The 22,910-nt window shown below is 37.8% G+C and overlaps 1 protein-coding gene across 1 annotated transcript in view; it reads right to left on the reverse strand.

Annotated features, from left to right (window-relative positions):
• ACSS3 (acyl-CoA synthetase short chain family member 3) overlaps nucleotides 1-22,910 on the reverse strand; it is a 232,852-nt gene that overhangs the window by 66,958 nt on the left and 142,984 nt on the right. The window contains exon 9 of the mRNA XM_027842539.1: nucleotides 166-269. Within this exon, the coding sequence (XP_027698340.1) occupies nucleotides 166-269 (104 nt within the window). The remainder of the gene's footprint in view (nucleotides 1-165; nucleotides 270-22,910) is intronic.

Here is a 22,910-nt window from a genome sequence, read left to right on the forward strand (position 1 = left end):
TATGCATAAATGGTTCCCAGTCTTTGCAATCAGAGCCCTGTGAACCTTGGTATTGACAATTTTCATACTATACATCGATTATGTCTGGGGCCTTAGGTGACATTAATTTATTGCCTCTCATTTTTTTTTCATTAAAAATTCAGTTTGCATTTGAAAATTGCTTACCTGTTTGCCACCAATGGTCCAAGACAGGTACTCTGAAAACATTTTTAGACCACTCCAGCGTCTCCACATCACAGTGTTCACCAGCCACAAATAAAGTTTTGAACCTGAATGGAAGAGGGAGGCATATTTTAAATTATTCCTTGCAAATACATTTTAAAAAATAATAGAACTTCCTTATAACAATGTGTCCTGATGTATGACAAAGAAGTTCATGTAAAAGATGATTCAGAAAAGCAAGCATATAAAAGGTATATGTTTAATCAGAGCAAGAATATGAAAAGAACCAGGGAAAATTATATTACCCCCCCCCCAAAAAAAAGAATCAGAGAAGTTAATAAGTGAGGCATAACTGGTTATGGATAAAAAAAATATTGTCCAAATTCTCCTGGATTTATTTAGCACACTCTGTTTTTAAAAAGTAAAATATCCTTTGTAAAAGATTATCATTTATCAGTCTTTATTTCTGGTTCAGAAAGCATGGTCACTGTGGAAATAAGACACAGCTTTGTATAGGATAATAGGTAAAAACATTAAAAGAACCTGATAATATGAGGAATTTAAGATGGTAAAAAATAACGAATGTTATAGCAAATGATCTTCTAGCTTGAACTGTCTATAATTCAGTAATTAGTCAACAACCATTTATTAGGCACGTACTATGTGTACCATGCACTGTGCAGGGTGCTGAGGATAGAAAAACAAGAGTAAAAAAAATCTCTCATCTGAAGGAGCTTAGATTCAACTGGGGAAGACAGTCCATATATAAGTATAAACAAAGCACATATGAGTTAATTAAGGGGGAGGGTACCAGCAGCTCATAGGTGTGGACAGAAGTCAGGAAAGGCTTCATTTAGAAGATACTATTTGAATTGAAAGGAAATTAGAGGCTGAGGGGCAAACGTGAAGAGGGCAGGCATCACAATCATGACGAATAGCTAACATTAACTCACCTAAGTGGGACTTAGAGTGTCCCATGTGAAGAACAGTATGAAGACCAGTTTGACTAGGCCATAGAGCGCATGAAGGGGAGAAAGGTAATAAGGCTAGAATGCTATATTTGGGTGCCAGGTTCTGAAGACCTTTAAGAGCCAAATCAAAGGGTTATATTTGCCTCTAGAGCTGAGGGGGCCTAAAACTATGGATGGATATTAGGGAGTCCGTGAACTTGGATAGGAAAAAAATGCATTTATTTATTTTCAATAAACTTTAACTGAAACTTAGAATTTCCTCCAATTATTTAGAAACATGATTCTGAGAAGGGGTCTATAGGTTTCACCTGACTACCGGGGGTTGGGTGAGGGGTCCACACTTAAGAATCTCTGCTCTGGTGATAACTGGAAGCCAGTGGAATTCACTGAGTGATAGAAAAACATAGTTAGATCTGGGCTTTGGAAAAGTTCCTTTGGGGGCAGCTAGGTGGTACAGTGGATAGAACACGTGCTCTGGGATCGGGAAGACCTGAGTTCAAATCTAGCCTCAGATACCTCCCAGCTGTGTGACCCTGGGAAAGTCACTTAACCTTGATTGCCCTCTGCCCCTCCACCAAAAAAAAAAAGAAAAAGAAAAACTCCTTTGTCATCTGTATAAATAATAGTATAAGGACAGCTGAGTGGAAAGCCTGCCACACTTAAAAGTCAAGACAGACCTGTAGATATGAAAATGCCTTAAATGCTTTGTGTCTTTGTATATGGATGGAAGGTAGGGGATGGAAAAAAAAATAGCTGCTACAAATGAATTTATTTTTTAAAAAATTCTGTTATATAACAGCTGGGTAGGGACACACCAGAAGACACTCGGCACAGTGGATAGAATACAGGGCCTGGAGTCAGGAAGACCTGAATTGAAATCTGTCCTCAGACACTTACTAGTTGGGTGACCCTGGGCAAGTCACTTAACCTTGTTTGCCTCAGTTTCCTCATCTGTAAAATGAGCTGGAGCAGGAAATGGCAAACCACTCTAGTATCTCTGCCAAGAAAACCCCAAATGGGGTCACAAAGAGTCAGACACAACTGAATAACAACAATAACAGGGTCGCTTAGATGCAATTAAATAGTTAACAGATTTGTGATGATTAAAAAGGTCCTAAAAATATTAAATTACTCTTAAACTGGGTGAAAAACAACTTAATTACCGAAAGGTCACAGGTAAGAAAATACACAAGAAAAATAAATGCTATAAAATAAATTTGATATTGCTGAACATTTGAAAAGGAACTGTTTTATTACAGGTTATACTAGTCTACTACAGTATACTCAGAACAGCATAGAACTACCCGTCAAGGGACCACTATTCTCATTTGCTTTAATTAACTTTCACAATCTCACAGGAAGCCTTCCCTAACCCCTCTTAATTCCAGTGCTTTCCCTCTCTTAATTACTTCCTATGTGTCCTGTATAAAGCCTGCTTTGTATATATTTGTTTGCACGTTGTCTCGCCCATTAGACTAAAATCCTTGAGGGCAGGGACTGTATGTTGCCTCTTTCTGTATGCCCAGAGCTTAGTACAAGGGCTTGCCCATAATAGGAGCATAATAAATGTTACTGAATGAATAAATGAAAGAATGACAACTGTCATTTGAAAAGGGGTCAGACTAAGGCAGAGTCCAATGGGACTTTCAGCTCCCTAATCTTAGCCTGTTATCTATCATCATTTTTTTTTTTTAGTGCCTAACACAGTATCATTGAATGTTTGATGAATGGATAGTTCAGAAGTAGTGATATAGTTAGGCGACACAGCAGAGCGCCAGGCCTGGAATCAGGAAAACTCATCTTCATGAGTTCAAACCAGGCCTCAGACACTCAGTAGCTGTGGATCCCTGGGCAAGCCACTTAACCCTGTTTGCCTCAGTTTCCTCATCTGTCAAACGAGCTGGAGAAGGAAATGGCAAAACTGCTCAAGCATCTTTGCCCCAAAAATTATCACAAAGAGTTGGACATGATGGAAACCACCAAACAGCAACAAGTGATATATCAATTTTAGGAAAATTTACTTTGTGAATGCCCATTTTTTTAAATCCGGAAGTCTTTAACCTAGGGTCCATGAACATTTTTAAAAATTATTTTTTCATAATTCTATTTCAATATAATTGTTTCCGTTTATAATGCTACATATTTTATTTCATGCATTTAAAAACATGATTCTGAGAAGGACCCTATAGGCTTCAGTAGGCTGCCAAAGAGGGCCATGAGAGGAAAAGGTTAAGAAGCCAGGTTTTAGACCTCTGTTTCCACCATATGAAGTTGTGCATTTACTAACAGGTTTAATTTCCATAAAACCTTATCAATAAGACCTTCTAAAACTTAAGCAGCCAATCAACAAAAACATTTTTTTTTTCACTTCACCTCAACAGTACACTGGATATTGTAAATGTTTTCCTTCTATAGACCTTATGTAGGAAAGCTGAAAATTAAGTCCCTTTATGATTAACCTGGTAGCAGAACACACTGTATCAAAAATAGATTTAATAGAATATAAGCTCTGTAAAGAGTTTTTTGCTTATTTTTTCTTTGTATTTTGAGTTCCTAGCACATAATAAACACTTAATAAATGCTTGTTGAATTGAAGTGAATCTGATTATTATTTTCTAAGTAAATAGAAACTCTGTAAAATGCTAACTCTTCCATAAGCCCCTTCTCTCTTCTAACCCAGTCACAACCCTGGTGCAGACACTCATCACTTCATGCTTAACTGCTACGATACTCTGCTTGTTGGTCTGTCTGTCCCAAGGCTCTCCTCACTCTGGTCCCTCACCCAAAGGCTTCCAAAGGGATCATCCTACAGGGCAGGTCTGATCAGCTCACTTCACTTTCTCAGTCCTGGCCTTGCCACTGGACTTTCAATGATTCAGGAAGAGAGAGCGAGGCTGATGACTTTACACAGCTCTGCCTCACTTAAATTCAATTCATGCACAAGTCAAGATACAACCATCCCTTGGTGTCATTGGTTCACTTAAAATGAAGGACAAACATCAACAAAATCCAGTGACTCCCCATTACCTCCCAGATCAAATATAAAATCTATTTTGGCTTTCAGATCATCCTGCTTTCTTCCTCTTCACTTATCAATTTGTACTCTCAGATACAGTGACAGTAGCCATCTCACTGGTGCTTGTCACACCCAACACTCCATTCCTTCCACTCTACACTCATCCACTAGCTACCTCCTTGTCTGAAATGCTTTACCTTTTTGTCCCCACCCCTTCACTCCACTCCCCCAGCTGCTAGGGGCCTTTCCCAGTCCCCATCAAGCAGTGTCTTCTGTTTGAGATTTCCTCCAATTTACCTTCTATTTATTTTGTACATATATAGTTGTTTGAATGCTGTTTTCTTCATTAAAGAGTTCCTTGAAGGAAGGAACTGTTCTCACCTTCTCTGAATCCCTAGCACTTAGGGCAATATCTACCATATGTTGTTTGGTCATTTTTTTGGTCACGTCTGACTCTGTGACCGCATATGGGGTTTTCCTGGCAAAGATACTAGAGTGATCTGCCATTTCATTCTCCAACTCATTTTACAGATGAGGAAACTGAGGCAAACAGAGTTAAGTGACTTGCCAGGGGCCACACTGCTAGTACGAGTCTAGGGCTGGATTTGAACACAGGAAGATGAGTCTTCCTGGCTCTCTATCTACTTTGCCACCTAACTGCTTGTATACCTCATAATAAGTTCTTAATGAATGCTTGCTTACTTGATTTGATATGTGGACTTTAAACATTTCCAGGTCAAGGCATTCACGGTAATTTTTTCCATCTAAAATGGAAGTTATTTTCACAATGAATTTCCAAAAATGGAATGTAGCTAATTTATGTTAAATGCTCAATATAGCATTGCCATTCAATAAGTCTTACCAGGAAAAGGAATCACCATCTGGTACAAAGCTATGCAGCCAATAAAATGATCTCATTCTAGCTTCACTCTTAAAAAAAAAAAAAAAAAAAAACCTCTAATGGCTTTTACAATGATCAGCTGTTATATGTCTTTTCTACTGATTTACATTTTAATGTCTTTTATATTGGCATCAGCCTTTCCCAGATCTATACCCTATTCTGCCATGCTGGGAGCCTTTCTTTATAACAAATAAAAGCAGCTAAACTAAGCCAAGGAACAAAAGAGACTCCCTCTCTTCCTCCTTCCTCTTCCCCCTCTTTCCCCTTCCCTCAAACTGAGGTGCTGAAGTGCTTTCTCAAACTTTCTCAAAACAGTTGGAATGACAACAGTCGAAACCATATTCGGTTCTGCAATTTGGGGCTATGGAAAATCAACAATATTTGTCGAATGGCTAAACTGTAAGCAAGGCATTATGTGATGGGGTGGGGGAAGGCACAAAGAAACAGAGGCAATTTGATAACAGAAACTGCACAGACTGGGTTCAAATCCTGTCTCTTGCCATTTACTAACCTATATGATCTTGGCCAAGCCTCTCGATCTCCATTGGTATAGTTTCCCTCATCTATAAAATGAGTGTTATTGAACTAGGTGGCTTCCAAGGGTCCTTCCAGCTCCAGAACTAGAATTCTACATAAAAATTTTAGAGAGCATCCCTGCTCAGGTTCAGGTTGAACTGCAGGACCTAAAGAGGTCCCTTCTACCTCTAAGATTGTATAATCCTAATTTCATACCCTAAGCATAATTCTCCCCAGTGACTATAAGCTATTTTCTTTTTCTATCTCCAGGGATACTGGGCCCATCAAATTCAAGTGAGAATAAGGTAGCTGTCACTCATTTGCTAATGCTACTGAGAAGAGAGTCTAATCACGGCAGCTTGGCTAAAGAATGTTTATTTCCTGCAATCCATGGAAGAATTTAAAGGAACTGATACTGAAATGTTCAAAATTAACCTCAAGCGGTTGACGTAATAGCATTTTCTCAGTCGTGTAATCATACTTTCGGGTGGCAGTTTCGTTGTTTTTCAGTTGTTTTGGTCGTGTCCAATTCTTTGGGACTCTGGGGTTTTCTTGGGAAAGATACTGGAGTGGTTTGCCATCTCCTTCTCTAGCTCATCTTACAGATGAGGAAATTGAGGCAAACAGGGTTAAGTTACTTAAGTCACACAGCTAGTAAGTGTCTGAGGCTGGATTTAAACTCAGGAAGATGAGTATTCCTTGACTCCAGGCCTGGCACTCTAGGCACTGAACCACCCAGCTGCCCAATGGTGGCAGTCAGGTATTAGGCAAAGAGAGCTGGACTCAGAGGAGAACTAAGTTTGATCCCAGGATCTACTACATATTAGCTCTGGGATGATGGGCAGAATGGGCTGATCAGGGCTGAGAATTCATCATGTGTGTGTATGTGTGTGTGTGTGTGTGTGTGTGTGTGTGTGTGTGTGTGTTCAGCACAATGCCTAGAACATAACAGCATTAAATAAAAGCTTATTGATTGACTGGAGACACGTGTGTGTGGATGCATAAGGTTATGTATGTGTAAATTTAATAATATGGGGAATTTAAAGGAACATTTCTCTACCAAGGCATATTGGTATCTTCTCAATTAGATATCATAGGATCATAAGATTATAGCTCCAGGGCAAGGGAGCAGTCTTAGTTTAAAATCCATGCTTTTCATTTTATAGATGACCAAGGTCCAGAGCAGAGAAGTGAGTTGTACAATGGCATACAGATAGTAAGTGGCAAGCTGAGGTTTGAGTACAGGACCACTGGTTCAAGAGCTCACATGTTGGACATGGAGTCAGGAAGACCAGGGTTCAAATGCTGATTCAGACAATAACTAACTGTATGACTCCTAAAAATTCATATAACTTCCTTCAGCCTCAGTTTGTTCACCTGTAAAATGGCAATAATGAAGGCACCTACCTCACTGGGTTCTTGTGAGAATGAAATGAGATAATGTGTCTAAAGTATCTTGCAAAGTACTCTATAATTACTAGCTATTTTTAATTATTATTTAGAATAAGTATAGCAATCATCATTTTTTTGTGCATGTGTTAGGAGACAGAGGCATTTTAAATTCTGGAACCTGTGCAAAAAGGGTATATGCACTTGAAGACACAACTCCATCAGTGATAGAATGGAGCCCTATCTTTTGTGCTATAATCAAGACTTCTTTCTCAAGCACTAATTCATGCCTAAGGCACTGGAAGAAAAGATGAAAAGAACAGGAGGCAGCATGGCCTGCAGAAAAGGCACTGAACTTGGTGTCATGAGACAAGGGTTCCAACAGCAGCTCTGTCACTTCTACTTGGGTGATCCCGGAAAAGTCAATTCATCTACCTGGGCCCCAGTATGAGGCAGCTAAGTGGTACAGTGGATAGAGCTTCTGCCTCTTCTTCCTGAGTTCAAATCCAGCCTCAGGCCTTTACTAGCTGTGTGACCCTGGGCAAATCACTTAACCCAGTTCGTCTCAGTTACCTCATCTGTCAAATGAGCTGGAGAAGACAAAAGACAATGGCACTCCAGCATCTCTGCCCAAAAAAAAAAAAAACCCAAATAGGGTCATGGAGATTTAGACACAACTTAAACAACTCAACAACAGGTCTCGGTGTCCTCATCTTTAAAAATCAGGGGTTGGGATTAGCTAATCCAATGTGGATGTGGGTATTTCCCTTTTCCTCGAATTCCCTCAATTTAACTAGCTTACAGAGCTGGTATCAAAAGGTCATGGCAAGAAGGGAGTTTAGGAATTGTAGCCCTAGCTCTATACATGTCCCTTGGTATGGTGGTTACTGAGTTAGATGTGGGAATCAGGAAGAAATGGGTTCAAATCCCACCTCAGACACCTACTAGCTGTGTGACCCTGTGCAAGTCAACTTCTTTTAGCTCCAATCTCCTCATTTGTAAAATGTGGATAATAGTAATGCCCACCTGCCAAGGCTGTTACGAGAATTCAAAGGGAAGGGGAAACATGTACACACATGCATGTTGCATGTATATTCAAATGTGTAATAATATACATATATGTACATATATATAAATCTCTATATAAAATCTATACATATATTGTATATACATGTAATATTGTCTGCACATATAATTTTCTTTGCTATATATGTATTATTTACATGTATGTATGTGTATATAAACTACTATGCAAATCTTAAAGCACCATACTGATGGTAACTATATTATGATGTATTATGAGACAACATCAAGTATTGACTGGAGAGTTGGAAGCTCTCTATACCAATGAGATGACAAATCCTATGATGATAATAATAATGATAATTAATAATAATAACAATAATAAAATAATGATATATGAAACCAATAAAATTCATCTGTTCAAGGATTACCTCACCTGACAGGCATTTTTAGAGGCAACTGTTAGTAGAGTAAATGATGAAACCCTAAAATGTCATAGACTATTGACATCCCACAAGGTCATTGGCTATGACCAGATGACCACCTATATGGGATGTTGTCCTTGGGATTCCTGATTCCACAGGTAAGACTAGATGACCTTTCCAGGTGAACTGATAATCAAGCATACTACACATCTCTTAACAGAAAAGTAGTGAAGTTACGAAGAGAAAAATAAGACATACATTTTTGGACTTGGTTAATGAGGGAGATTATTTTGGTTTCCTATGTTTATTTGCTATAAGAGTTTTGATGTTCTTTTCCTTCCCCCTAGGTTAGGTTGGAAGATAGGACAAAGGGAGATAGTGAGGAAAGAAGGAAGGAAGGAAGGAGAGAGGGGAAAAGGATGGGGGGGGAGGGAGAGAAGAGAAAAAGGGAGGAAAGGAGGAAGGAAAGAAGGAAGCAAGGAAGGAAGGAGGGAAGGAGGGAAGGTTGGAGGGAGGAATGGCAGGAAAGAAGGAAGGAAGGTGGATGAAAAAGAGGAAAGGAGGGAAGAAGGAAAGAAGGAAGGAAAGGAAGGGGGAAAGGAGGGAGGGATGGAGGAGGAAGTAAGGAAGGGAGGCAAGAGAGAGGGAGGAAGGTGGGAAAGAGGGAGGGAGGAAAGAAGGGAGGAAGGAAAGAAGAAAAGAAGGAAGGAATGGAGGAAAGAAGTGAGCAAGGAAGGAAGGTTGGAGGGAGGAGAGAAGGAAGGGGAAAAGGATGGAAGGGAGGAAGGGAGGGAGGAATGGAAGGAAGAAAGGTGGGTGGGGGTGAAGGAGAGAAGGAAAGCAGGAAAGGAAGGAAGGAGGGAGGAATGGAAGGGAGGGAGGAAAAGAGGGAGAAAAGAAGGAAGGAAGAAAGAAGATTGGAGAGAGGGAAGAAGGGAAGAAGGAAGGAAGGGAGGGTCCATTGCAACTCTGAAATTCCATTATTCTATAACATAAAGTAAAGATATCAATAGTATTGGAGGGAGGGAACCAATGTTATAATTCAAGTGATACAGGAAAAACAACATTAAAAATATAGGGTTTTGAACTAATATGTAAATTATGAAATTAGAAATGGATTGAAAATCTATCCCTGAAATGAAAAAAATATGAGCATGCTTGCATAGTAATACCCAAAGCACCAGGCTCCTAAAGCCTCTTAAAACCTATCCGATGAGAGAGAATGTGCACTCAGACAGTTTTGATTAAAAATTATGATGAGGACAAGTTCACATACTTCTCAAAGTATTGAGGTCAAGATCTAGTCAAATTATGTTCCAGGCTGATTTGGAAAGACAGATCTTTTGCATACACTAAAAGATATTTAATCATTCAAAAAGGTTACACATTGATCCAAAGACTTTAGGTGACCCTGAAGAGGTTGTTCATTGTGATTAACAGCAGATGTTGAATTCAATCTAATTCAGTGCATTAAGTATTTACTAAGTCCCTACTATGTGCCAGATATTTTGTAAGTATCTGGAGGATACAAAACCCGAAACTAAACAGTCTCTTCCCAAGAACAACCATTCTACTAACAAGAAATAATATATGTACAGATGGGTGAATTACAAGATAAAGTAAAGATATGATGATTGCTGGCCAGGCAGGAAATACCAGCAACTGGGGGAAGTGAAGAATGGCTTTGAAGGTGAGTTTTGAAGAAATATAGGGATTCCAACAGGGAGAGGCAAGGAGGGCGTATAGTTTAGGCCTGGATAGTCTATACGAAAGCACAAAGGTAGGAAACAGAACATCGTGTAGAAAGAACAGTAAGTAGACCTGTCTAACCAGAACTGAGAATGCCTCATCATGGGACAGAGATAACCTTGGGTCTTCTAAGGCTATGCAAGCTCTGGCAGGCTGATGATAAACTAAGACTGCTGTCCAACGGCAAATCCAAGTTCAGAGAGGTTCATCACTAGCAGGCACATTATGTGACGATTTCTTTGACCCTATCAACCCATCAAACAAAAGAAAACATTTTAAAGGCCCCAGTTCCTATGTTTTGGCTTTAACAATGGTGGAAGAGGAGAAAAGGAAATAGACAATTACATTCTATACTATCTATAAACATGAAATTAAATTCTCTGGAGCATCATTGCACTCATGGATTCATGCAACAGTCATCCACTTTGTCTACTGGCCTCATCTCTGCCCATTCCAGTCCACCCTTCCCTCAGCTATCAAAGTGATTTTCCTAAAGCGAAGGTCTGACCACATCCACACACCTTTCCCCTCCCTCATTCAGTAAACTCAAGTGGCTCCCTATTACCTCCATGACTAAATATAAAACCCTCCATTTGGCTTTTAAAGCCCTTTCCAATCTTCTTTTCAATCCCTTTTTTTAGCATGATGTTTTCAGCCATGTTGTCAAATGCTTTCAATGAGGATAAACATAGCATCAAGGTCAGCTACTGCACCAATGGGTAAATTCTTCAACTTGAAAAGACTACAAAGTGGAGGGAGTGTTGGTGCATGATTTTCTGTTTTCAGATGATTGTGCACTCAATGCAGCCTCTGAAGGTGAGACGCAACAAGGTATGGATTCTCTGCTGCTTGTGCTAATTTTGGCCTCACAATTTACTCCAAGAAAACACAGGTGCTCCACCAATCACCACACCACCCATATATGGAACCATTGGTTACAGCAAATGGAGAAGTTCTGAATGCTTCAAAGGGATGTAAACGAAGGTCAACAACCAATCCTCTTGCCTTTTACTCCTCTCCAATTTACAAGGAATACTCTCTATACTTGCAATTATAGAGGTTTGTTATAGTTGTTCAGTTGTATCTGACTCTTCCTGGACCCATTTGGGTTTTCTTAGCAAAAATACTGGAAAGGTCTGCCACTGCCTTCTCCAACTCATTTTACAGATAAAGAAATTGAAGAAAACAAAGTTAAGTAACTTGCCTGGGGTCACACCGCTACTAAGTGTCTGGGGCCAGATTTCAACTCATGAAGATGTCTTTCTGACTCCAGGGTTGGCATTCTATCCATGATGCCACCTAGTTGCTGCAATTACAGAGGGAATCCTTGCTATTCCTTGCACAAGATACTCCATCTCCTGATTTTGCCTTTTCACTGACTGCCTCTCACGTCTAGGCTGCTCTCCCTCCTTGTGTCTTCTTCCTTAGATTCCTTCAAGTTTTATCTAAAATCCTACCTTCTATAAGAAGATTCTCCTGTTACTCCCTAATGCTAGTGCCTTCTCTCTGAAATTATCTTCATTTTATTCTGTATACAGTACATATATATTGTATGAATGTATATATTATATATTGTAAATGGTTTTTTCCTCTTGTCTCCTCCATTAGACTGGGCTCTCTGAGTGCAGAACTGTTTTTGCCTTTCTCAGCTCAGTGCCTGGCAAAGAGTAGGCACTTAATAAATGCTGTTAACTGGATTTCATTCTAGATGTGATATTTTTGTTCAATGATCAATGAACTGATATTTTATTAGAAGAACTGACCCATGTCAATATTGATAATCTTGGGCAAATTCAAGTCAAGCCAATAATCATCAAGCTAGAAACCAGAAGATCAGGAAGTTGCGGCTAAATGACCTCCTTGGAGAGGCCAACTAGAGACTTGGCAGAGTTTCATTGCATGCTCAAAGACAATTAGAATCATTATTTTTATGATCCCAAACTATTTTTTCTAGTCTTCCCCCCCACCCCCCAACTAGGACACTAAATAGGCATTTTGATACAGTCTAGAGTTGACATTATGAAAAATAGGTTCAAAACATAGCTAAGGTACTTAGTAGTTTTGTGGGAAAGGTCACTTAAACAATCCATAAATCAGAAAATTTTTATTAAACCCCACTAAGTGAGGAATACTGTGCTAGGTGCTAGAGATAAAAATATAAGGAATGAAACAATCTGTACTCACATATTAATAGAGGAGACAAGTATATATGTGTGTGTATAACATATAGTCACTGTAATGAATAAATATAAATATATGCAGAGTATTTAATGAACATTTCTATGAAATGAGGTTAACAAAATCCTTACAACATCTTGTATACTACCACACACCCTCTATCAGAAATGTAAGCTCCTTCCTTCCTTCCCTCTTTCTGACACCAATCCCTAGGCAGTGCCCTCTGCTGCACCCCTCAAAGCCCAGTCAGTCAGTGTCTCCAGGGTAGGGCCAGTCCTCTGCAGCCCCCATCCAACTGCTGCCTAGCACAGTCCAAATGCCCCTGGCAGCATCTAGAATGTCAGTGCAAGGTAGAGGAGCCAGTCAGCCTCTCTTCTTGGTAAGTCCACTTTTCTCTGTTTCAGTTGCAAAACTTGTTAACTATATGCTTTTAGGCAAGTTATTTTAATCTGTGTGCCTCAGATTCCTGATTTGTAAAGAGAAAAATAATAATGGTAGTTGTTATGAGATCAAAATGACATAATGGTTGTAAAGGGCTTAACACAGTGACTGGCATATGCTAAGTACTACATTATTATTACTTCTCTAATTGAATGCAACTATTTCATATTTGATAACTTTAAAAGTGGTCTTAAAATGCCAAAGGTAATAAGATCAATGATTTTTATATGTGATAATTTGAAAATGCAACTGATGCTATCTGAAGTTTATTGTTTGTGTTATTCTTGTATTTCTAGATTTATATTGTAAAATTTGAGAGACCATTGTAAAACAGAAATGCTGTTGGAGCAAAGTTTAATCTAGATGTTGTTACATATGAATTGGGCTTTAAAGGATGTGATAAAAATTAGATATTTGAAAACTTAAATATTTAATGAGGTATATTTAGTTATAAAACAGGTAATACTATTAATAATAACAATAATATTTATTATAGTAGACTTTCATTTGAAAATCTTGGCTATTATGAAAGTATATAAGGTGATATAAAAATGTAGCACCAACATATTAATGATGAGTCAACTATCAGGTATTTGCCGTATGTTTGAAGCCCCAGAATATGGGTAGTTTTAATTTATAAGTAAAGGATTAATCAGGAAAGCTATTCAAGCCTTAAGATGAGGTTTGTGAAATTTTGCTATTTAAGGTACAAATTCCTGGGAATGAATTTGCTTTGAGTTATGATTACTGGGATAGCTGTTTGAATTGTCATAAAGCTAAAAGCAGAAAATGGCATGTGTGGCAGTCCACACTGCTTAATGGTAGATTTTTGTGCCTGGGAAAGGTTGTGGGAACAACATAGGACACGGTCTAGCTAAGATCCTCCTGACTCTATTTCCATATGGTGTTATTTCCTTCCTGGAAAAGGAAAATTCCCCACCTGATTAATCCTGAGCCTTTCCTTTAACACTCTATGACTACATGATCAGCTGTCAGATATGACTCATGCCTGGAATCAAACAGAGCTAAGGGAGTTTTTCCCTCTGTTATGATATAACTATGTTCTTCTTTTTCCTTTTATAGAAAATTTTAATAATAAAGAAGTTTTGTAAGTACAACATTAAATCTATTAAATAGTAGATTGATACTGGAACATCTCTGAGTTACTATAATAGGATTCAAGTATAAACATCTTACAATTTTAACCTATATTTTTGGTCAAATTATAATATAGGAATGATATCCTTCAAAGGGGGAAATGATTATACAAGGTAATAAGAAAAGATGTAATGTAAAATTTTTAAGATACATTGAATAGTAAATTTTGAGAAAAGCATCAGGATTAGATTTTTTTCTCTAAGAATTATATACATATGTATATGATTGGCTTCCAAAATTTATCTATCACGTAAATTCAGGCTTTAAGTATATATTGGCAATAAGTTCTATGGTTTTGTTAATTAAGGATTAATTGGATTTTTCACATAAATTGAATTGATAATGGTAAAGAAAGTAAAATTATTTTCCCATTTTAAGTATCTGTCTGATAACTTAAAAAGGCAGAAAAACAAGCTATAAATAAGTTTCCTAAGAAAAAGGTCTAGGACTAGACAGATTTACAAGTATAATATTCTATCAAACATTATATTAGGTACAGGATTTAGGTAAGGAGAGAAACAACAAATGATATATAAACTGAAATTCTCTGAAGTTTCAAAATTGGAGAACCAAATTTAAGTGATTGTATTAGATTAGGTCAGAACCTCTAGATTTGGAACCAGAGAAGCACAGCCCCCTTTAGTGTTGTCCTAAGAATAAAACGTATTATCCAAGAAAAGATATCTAGAGTCCACCTAATTACCAGAAACATCTGGAACTATCCTTTCTGCTTGGTCAGTCACCCTAATCAACTGTACCTGCTTGATTTGTCTTGGCTCTGCCCCAGCAGGCTAAGAGAGTGTTCCATTAGCTTCTGCCTCTGTTAGATGACACTTGATGTCCCTTCCTTCCTTCTCTCACTCCCTCCTTTCCCTCAGGCTCTCATTGATTAACCAACAAGAGGTCCCAGCCCAAGACTCACTTGGTCATTGTTTTGGCCCAGATGACTCAGAATGAGTGTGAATAGCAATTGTTTCTATTTTGGTCAAAAACCTCTCCCAGATCGACTTTTTTTTTTGACTAGGTAAAGAGGCCATTCTTTGCCTCATTTCTTACCTAGCCTTAATCAATGAATGGGTGTTGCCTCAAACTGAGACCTAGGAAAGACCTCAGTTTAAAAAGGCCATCATTACTGTATGCTAGAAGCTCCCTGACACTGGAGGGGGTCCGGAGATTTCCTGTTTTTGTTCATGCTATTCCTTCTGCTGCTTCCCTCCATATCTATGTCTATCAAAATCCTACCATCATCCAAGGGCCATTTAAATTACACCTTGCACAGAAAGGCTATGGAACCTAAAATGTTACTTCACAATTTTCATCAAAATTGGGTCACATATGGCAATCAAATATATCTGAAAATTAAGCAAAAGGAAAGTAGAAAAGAGTAATGATTTAGCAAGTTGATTAGACAAAAGAAATGATGAAATAAATAGACTTGGATAACTCAGGATGAGGAGTTATTGAGGCAAAAGACAGGAATAATTTTTTTAAATGAAGTGTATCATTCAATGTTTATAGTTAATAAGCAAAAATTCATAAGATGCATTGATATTAAATGAAAATGAAAATGTTAATCCCCATCAACTCTGCCCACTCCTACCCTGATTATTAGGACAATAACAATAATTTGGTATGGCAAGTTTGGGAAGTGAAGACTTGTTATTTCATAGGTATAGGGAAGTTGTGAGTAAGGAAACTCCCAGATCATCACCTGCTCTTCTATTTATATAGTCTTCAAGAGTTGCCTACATAACTCAGAAGCTAAGTGACTTGCCCAGAGTCATACAGATAGAAAGTATCAGAGGCAGGTAGACTCTGATAACTCTGAGGTTGACTCTCTATCAAAACATGTAAATTCTCTGGTAATAATAACAAACATAATAGGGATAAGGATTGAACTAATATAGAGAGGGACACGCCACTTTCCATCAGCAGTTCTGCTTTGTTTCAACTCAAATCTCATCACCATGTTGCCAACTCCACCTTGGATAGGCAACAGCTTCTGGATTCCCCTCTGATTGAAGGGCAGGAATATGGAACAATCAATTCCTCCTAAAGTTCTCCTGTATAGAGGGTAGGATTTGGACTTTCAGCTCACACTCCTTTTTCCATCTACAACTCTGCTTGATTTCAGCCCCATAGAACAAGATGCCCTCTGGTGCCCTCCAGACCCCACTGCTTTCCAGTTTCCTTTTCTGTGCTGTTTTCCCCCATTGATTGTAAGCTCCTTGAGGGCAAGATCTGTCCTTTTTTTGCTTATTTGTATCTCCAGCACTTCATACAGTGCATGGAATTCAGTGAGTGCTTGATAAATGTTTATTGAACATAGGAGTTCCTAGAGAAGGAGACGATTTCTAACAATGTATGTTGAGCCTATGGCAGTTCTCAAAGAGAGGAAGTTAAAGATGAGTTGCCAGTCTGAAAAGGTTGAGGAAGTTTCCAGACAGGGGCGTTGCCTACACTAATAGAACCACAGGTTGGGAACAAAACATGTATTTATATACACATGTATATACATGTTTACATGTTTACTTATCTGTGTGCACATGTGTGTGTATACACACACAAAGACATATATGTCCCTTCTTAAGCCATTCCTATATTTGAAATATAGTGCACAATACAGTTAGAAGTGGCTACTTAACACTAGTCTAATTAATTTTGCCTTTGTGTGTCATAAAGTTAGACCCAAAGCCATACGTTTTCTGACAGGATTCCTATGACTGTTTCATAATCAGCCTTAATTTTCTAATCTCCATATTGCAGTTAGTTCAGCCATATACTCCCAACAGCCTTTATTGAGGAGTTTGTACTAAGAACTAACAAATATTTCTAAGCAAAAACCACTTAGCAAAGTCCAGATGTTATTTTCAACCATTAAATGCAATTGCCTTACCTGCAGAATTTCTTTCTTCCTCAAATTTGGTTCCACTAATGCCATTCTTTCTTACATTTCAATCTTCCCTTAAAAAGAAAGGTCTCAAAATAGCCCCAGATCCTAGCTCATTCATATTTATATAAGCTAAATGACCTCAATATCCTGCAAAGTAATAGAGTTGTGGCCACAGTTCTATAGTTAAAGCAGTGAGAAAACTTCCATCAGAAAATTGTTAGGTTCTTTTGATTTTTCTTAAAAGTTATTTGAATGCAAAAGTCTCCAATAGGGCTTCAGAGCATGACATTTAAAACAAAATTTCAATAGCCACATAAAAGTATAATAAGTTGGAGGAACTCCTATTTCTAAATTGAAAACCTTCACATTTCTAACAATTTAATTCAGCAAACATTAAGTGCTTATATGTCACGGGTCCTAGGCATCTGGCAATTTTAAACTGTTCTGCTGACACTACTTTTAACAACTGGTTATCTTTGAAATAACTTGCTCCAATAATTCAAGGTAGATAATTTAATACTTATTCATTGGCACACATAGACACATAAACACTGACAACACATTTGCTGTCATTTTCAACACTTAGAAAATATCTGAAGAGAATATTGCTTCAACTTGAACTCTGCCCTGAATCTCCTTTGGGCATGTGGAGAATACTTTTGGCAAGGAATATGCTTCTCTGTTTTATGTCTTGCCTGACATTTATGATCAGACGACTTCTGGACAAAGTTATCTGTTATATCTACCAGGGAATAGAATCTGCTGTAGAATAAAACCTCTGAAAGTCTGCTTGTATCCTACTAACATCCTCATCAAGAATGCCTTCAATGTGTTTACAGATGAGTCTTATAAAAATTGTATGTTGATGGAAAAGTGGGCGTTATAGGTTGGTAGCTGGTGGGTGTTTTGTCATTCACCTTTTCTCCATTATTAATAAGCTCTGGGATGTTTCCCATGCATTTGTTATCTTCCCTGCTTTCAGATATTTTGTGAATCATAAAAGTCTTCAATGCCTTCCCAACTGTGTCCCTTCCGGTGTGGATTATGCCTCTGTATACTTGGTCTCATTTAGCGGCTTTTCCTATCTTTGTTCTGTTTGGTGTAATTTCTGTTGCTGTTATGTCATCATTTCAGTCCTGTCTGACTATTTGTGGCCTCATTCATGATTTTCTTGGCAAAGATACTGGAGTGGTTTGCCATTTCCTTCTCCAGTTCATTTTATAGATGAGGACACTGAGGCAAACAGGATTAAGTGACTTGCCCAGAGTTACACAGCTACTAAGTGTCTGAGGCCAGATTTGAACTCACAAAAGTGAGTCTTCCTGACTCCAGGCCTGGTACTCTATTTACTGTGCCACCCAGCTACCCCTAGTGCAATTTCTAACTCCCTTATAAACATATAAGATCATAACTTTAGAGCTGGAAGGGACCTCAAAAGGCACCTAATCCATCCCCATCCTTCTCACGAGGCCTAGAGGGGTGGCTTTTCCAAAGTCACATAGGTTTGTAACTTTTAGAAGCAGGATTAGATTCTGACTCCAAAACCAGTGCTCACTACCCAGAATTCTGATGTGACAGTCTAAGCATGCGGGATCATAAAAATCTCTGTAAATCTTTTCCATGTTTCTTCATTTTGATGTCTTCCTTCCATTTTATCTATGAATGCCCTGAGGATGGTTTTGCACAATTGAGTCTCTCACAAAGCTTTTCTATTCTGGTTTTACCCTCCACTACTTCTCTCTCTTTTATGAATGAACTGCTCAGAATCTTTGAGCTTCCCAATCTCCAGCATCCTCTCCACGCCATCAGTATAATGGCATCCAACCCTAGAAGGCTGCAGCACCTTCTGGAAGAGATGAAATAGCCACTACAAGGGTCTAGCCTAACCATATTGGGATGAGGTGGGGTGGGGAGAAAGCAAAAAGAAAATTTATATTGTCTAGATCATGGCATGAAGTTAAAATGGAAAACCGTCTTACAGTAGTAGCACGGGTCCAATAGTATCTGACTTGAACATATAGAAATGGACAAGGATCAAGGCCTAGAATTAAGCAAGAGGAGGAGAGAAGGCTGGATTGCTTTTAGGGAATGGAAATGCTCTTTTAATAACTTAAAACTTCTCTGAGGAAAAAAAGGTCTGTTTTTGAAGAAATGTTAATATTCTACCAGTGTTGCTGTATGGCTGGAAGTCAAAAAACATTAAATCCTCTGAAGAATTTGAAATGAATAGCATACAGAGGCAGCCTGGCATAGCCCCTAAGGGGCAGGTCTAGAAGCCAGGAACACACAGGTTTAACTCGAACCTCTGACACGTATTTCCTGTGTGACCATGGGCAAGTCTTTTTCTTTCTTTTTATATTTAAGTATTTTATTTTTCCCCAGTTACATGTAAAAATAATTTTTAATCTTCATTTGTAAAACTTTGAGTTCCAAACTCTCCCCCTTCTTCCCTCCCAAGCTCCCCTCATTGAGAAGGCAAGCAATTCGATACAGGTTATATATGTGGAGTCATGCAAAACAGTTCCATGAAAGTCATGTTGTAAAAGAACAGAGACCAAAAAAAAAATTAAGAAAAATAAAGTTTAAAAATATGCTTCAATCTGTATTCAGACACCATCAGTTCTTTCTCTTGGGATGGATGGCATTTTTCATCATATATCCTTCAGAGTTGTCTTGGAGCATTGTAATGCTGAGAATAGCTAAGTCATTCACAGCTAATCATTTTACAATATTGCTGTTACTTTGTACACAGTACATTTCACTTTGCATCGGGTCACGTAAGTCTTTCGAGGTTTTTCTGAGAGCATCCTGCCCATCATTTCTTATAGCACAATAGTATTCCATTATAATTACATACTACAGTTTGTTCTTCCATTCCTCAATTGATGGGCATCCTTTCAATTTCTAATTCTTTGTCACCAGAAAACAGCTGTTATCAATATTTTCTGTACATATAGGTCCTTTTCCTTTTCCTTTTTTTTAAAATCTCTTTTGGGATACAGATCTAGTATTGGTATTGCTAGTACATGGTTTTATAGCACTTTGGGCATAGTTCCAAATTGCTCTACATAATGGTTGAATCAGTTCACAACTCTGCCAACAATGAATTAATATCTCATTTTCCCCACACCCCCTCCAATATTTCTCATTTCTCTTTTCTGTCCTATTAGCCAATCTAATAGGTATGAGGTAGTACCTCAGAATTGTTTTAATTTGCATTTCTCTAATCAACTTCTAATCAAGTTAGAGCATTTTTTTTCAGATGACTATAAACAGCTTTGTTTACTTCATCTGGAAATTGTTCATATCTTTTGATCATTTATCAACTGGGGAATGGGTTTTATTTTTATAAATTTGACTCATTTCTCTATATGTTTGAGAAATGAGGCCTTTATCAGAGAAACTTGCTTCAATTTTCCCCCAGTTATTGCTAAATGTATTTCCCTCCATCCTATCCCTCCATTTATTCTATTTTCTCTCTCCTTTCACCCTGTCCCTTCTTAAGAGTTTTGCTGCAAACAACCTTCTCCACCAATCTTCCCTCCCTTCTATCACTACCCCCCTTCTCTTATCCCCTTCTCCTCCTACTTTCCTGTAGGGTAAGATAGATTTCTATACCCAATTGAATGTGTATGCCATTCCCTCTGCAGTTCTGATGAGATTAAGGTTTATTCACTCTCCCTCACTTCCCTCTTTTTCCCCTCCACTGTAAAAGCTTTTTCTTGCCTCTTTTATGTGAGAAAATTTACCCCATAATATCTTTCTCTTTCTCCCAGTACATTCCTCTCTTATTCTTAGTTTTATTTTTTTTTTTAGATATTATCCCTTCACATTCAACTCACACCTGCACCCTTTGTCTATATACACTCTTTCTAACTGCCCTAAGAATGAGAAAGTTCTTATGAGCTGTAAGTATCGTCTTCCCATGTAGGGATGTAAACAGTTTAACCTTAAGTCCCTCATGATTTCCTTTTCCTGTTTATTTTTTTATACTTCTCTTTAGTCTTATATTTGAAAGTCAAATTTTCTATTCAGTTTTGGTCTTTTCATCAAGAATACTTGAATATCCATTTTCACCCTAATGAATTATACACAGTTTTGCTAGGTAGATGATTCTTGGTTGTAATTCTAGCTCTTTTGCCCTCCAGAATATCATATTCCAAGCCCTCTGATCCTTTAATGTGGAAGCTGCTAAATCTTGTGTTATCCTGACTGTGAACTCCACAATACTCGAATTGTTTCTTTCTTCCTGCTTACAATATTTCCTCCATTACCTAGGAGCTCTGGAATTTGGCTATAGTATTCCTGGGAGTTTTAGGCAAGTCTTAAAGATGATGAATTGCACAGAAGATGCTGATTAGCAAAGGTAGAGGGAGTTCCCTATGCTAATGAAATCACAGGTAAGTCTAAGCCCTATCCCTATCACTTATCACTAAGAGGGCAAAGGAGAAGTAAGAAACATAGAAAAATAGCATTTTGAAGGAGAAAAGGATGTCATCGGGGATAGCCATGTGACAAAACTAAAGGTAACTGGCAAACAGTCTACATACTCTAATGCTATCCTTACGATGCCAGGAGACAGCAAGGAAGGCTCCCATTACATTGTTTTGGCTCTCTGTGGTTAGCTTATGAGGAAGTATGGACTAGAGTAACACAAGGATAGATCCAGTATTAATGAGCAGTGAGCTGCATTGTTGGAGACACAACTTCACCTATGAGATCTCAGATCTCTTTGAGCTCTATAGAATACCCAACAAGTTTTTGTTTTTGTTTTCTGGGGTTTTTTTTGTTTTTTTGTTTTTTGGTGAGGGAGAAGCTCATAACTACAGTCATCAAATTTAAGATTTATTTAGTGTTGCCAAGAAATTGAATGGGCTGCCATTAAATGCAGTCCATTTCCCATCAAGGAAGGTCTTTGAAGCTAACTGAGTAGTGACTAGAGATATGAAAAAGAGGATTCCTATTTAGCTATGGGATCAACTAGATGGCCTCCAAAGAATCTTCCAACGCACACACACACACACACACACACACACACACACACACACACACACCCCTTCTGCCTTCTGAGCTGAAATTCCCACTTTTTGTTCTTTTTCATAACAGCTTTCATAATTCCTTCTTGTCATTTGAATCTATCCTTTATGACTTCTACAGTACTTTTATCCACCCACTTTTTAAAAAACAAAACAAGCCAAGAAAATACATAACAATTGATAGGGACAGAATCATGTCAGAGGAGAAGAACTGAGAACCACCAAAAAAAAAAAAAAAAAAAACTTCAAATCACTAAGTTATATGAAAACCCAAATCAACCACTTGAAACCAAATTTGCATCTCTTGTTAATCTCCTACTTCTAATTAACCTTAAATTTATTTTGAGAATTTGTATTTTTGTCCATTTCCATCTGTTTTTTTTTTACTCTGAAAGACCTATTGTGTCTCAAGTACTACTGAAAGTTTGCTACCCCTAGTGTTTTAAGACAACATCAAACTTAAGAGTGTTTGCATTTTTAATTTTTTTTCTTTGTTAAGAAAACCATTTTCCAAAATGTGTTCTGAGAGAAAATAGAGAGATAAGAGCTCTATTTTTTTAAGCCAATGTACCATTAATGATGGTGTCTAATCCAAATTACAGCATTGGAAGCCAGTTGGCAAACAATCTTAATGGCATAGCAACATATATTGGAAAAGGGACAGATTAGCAAGGTAACCTACTGGTAAAAATCATAGTCATGCATTAAGCTAATTGTATTACAGAATTAGTGTTGAGGAGGAATTTATGTCAATGATTCAAAATTAAGAAACTTATTATGGAAGAAACAGTTTTCAGGGAAAGAAGTTTACTCATCATAGATAAAATTATAGGTACAAGTCAAAGAACTGCAGGATAATTGAAATTAATATTGGATTTTTGGACAGAGGGTTATACATATAGATAGGGAGCTGGGTGGTGGGGAACCCAGATTATCAATGATATATTATCAATGATACAGGAAAACTTCAGATTAAGGAAGCAATTTTCTCTGCACCAATGCTTATTGATAACTTCTGTATTTTACAATTTTAGAATATTGCCTTGGGTCAC

This window comes from Vombatus ursinus, unplaced genomic scaffold (genome assembly GCF_900497805.2).
Source record: "Vombatus ursinus unplaced genomic scaffold, bare-nosed wombat genome assembly UNPS02014874.1, whole genome shotgun sequence".
Classification (NCBI taxonomy): Eukaryota; Metazoa; Chordata; class Mammalia; order Diprotodontia; family Vombatidae; genus Vombatus; species Vombatus ursinus.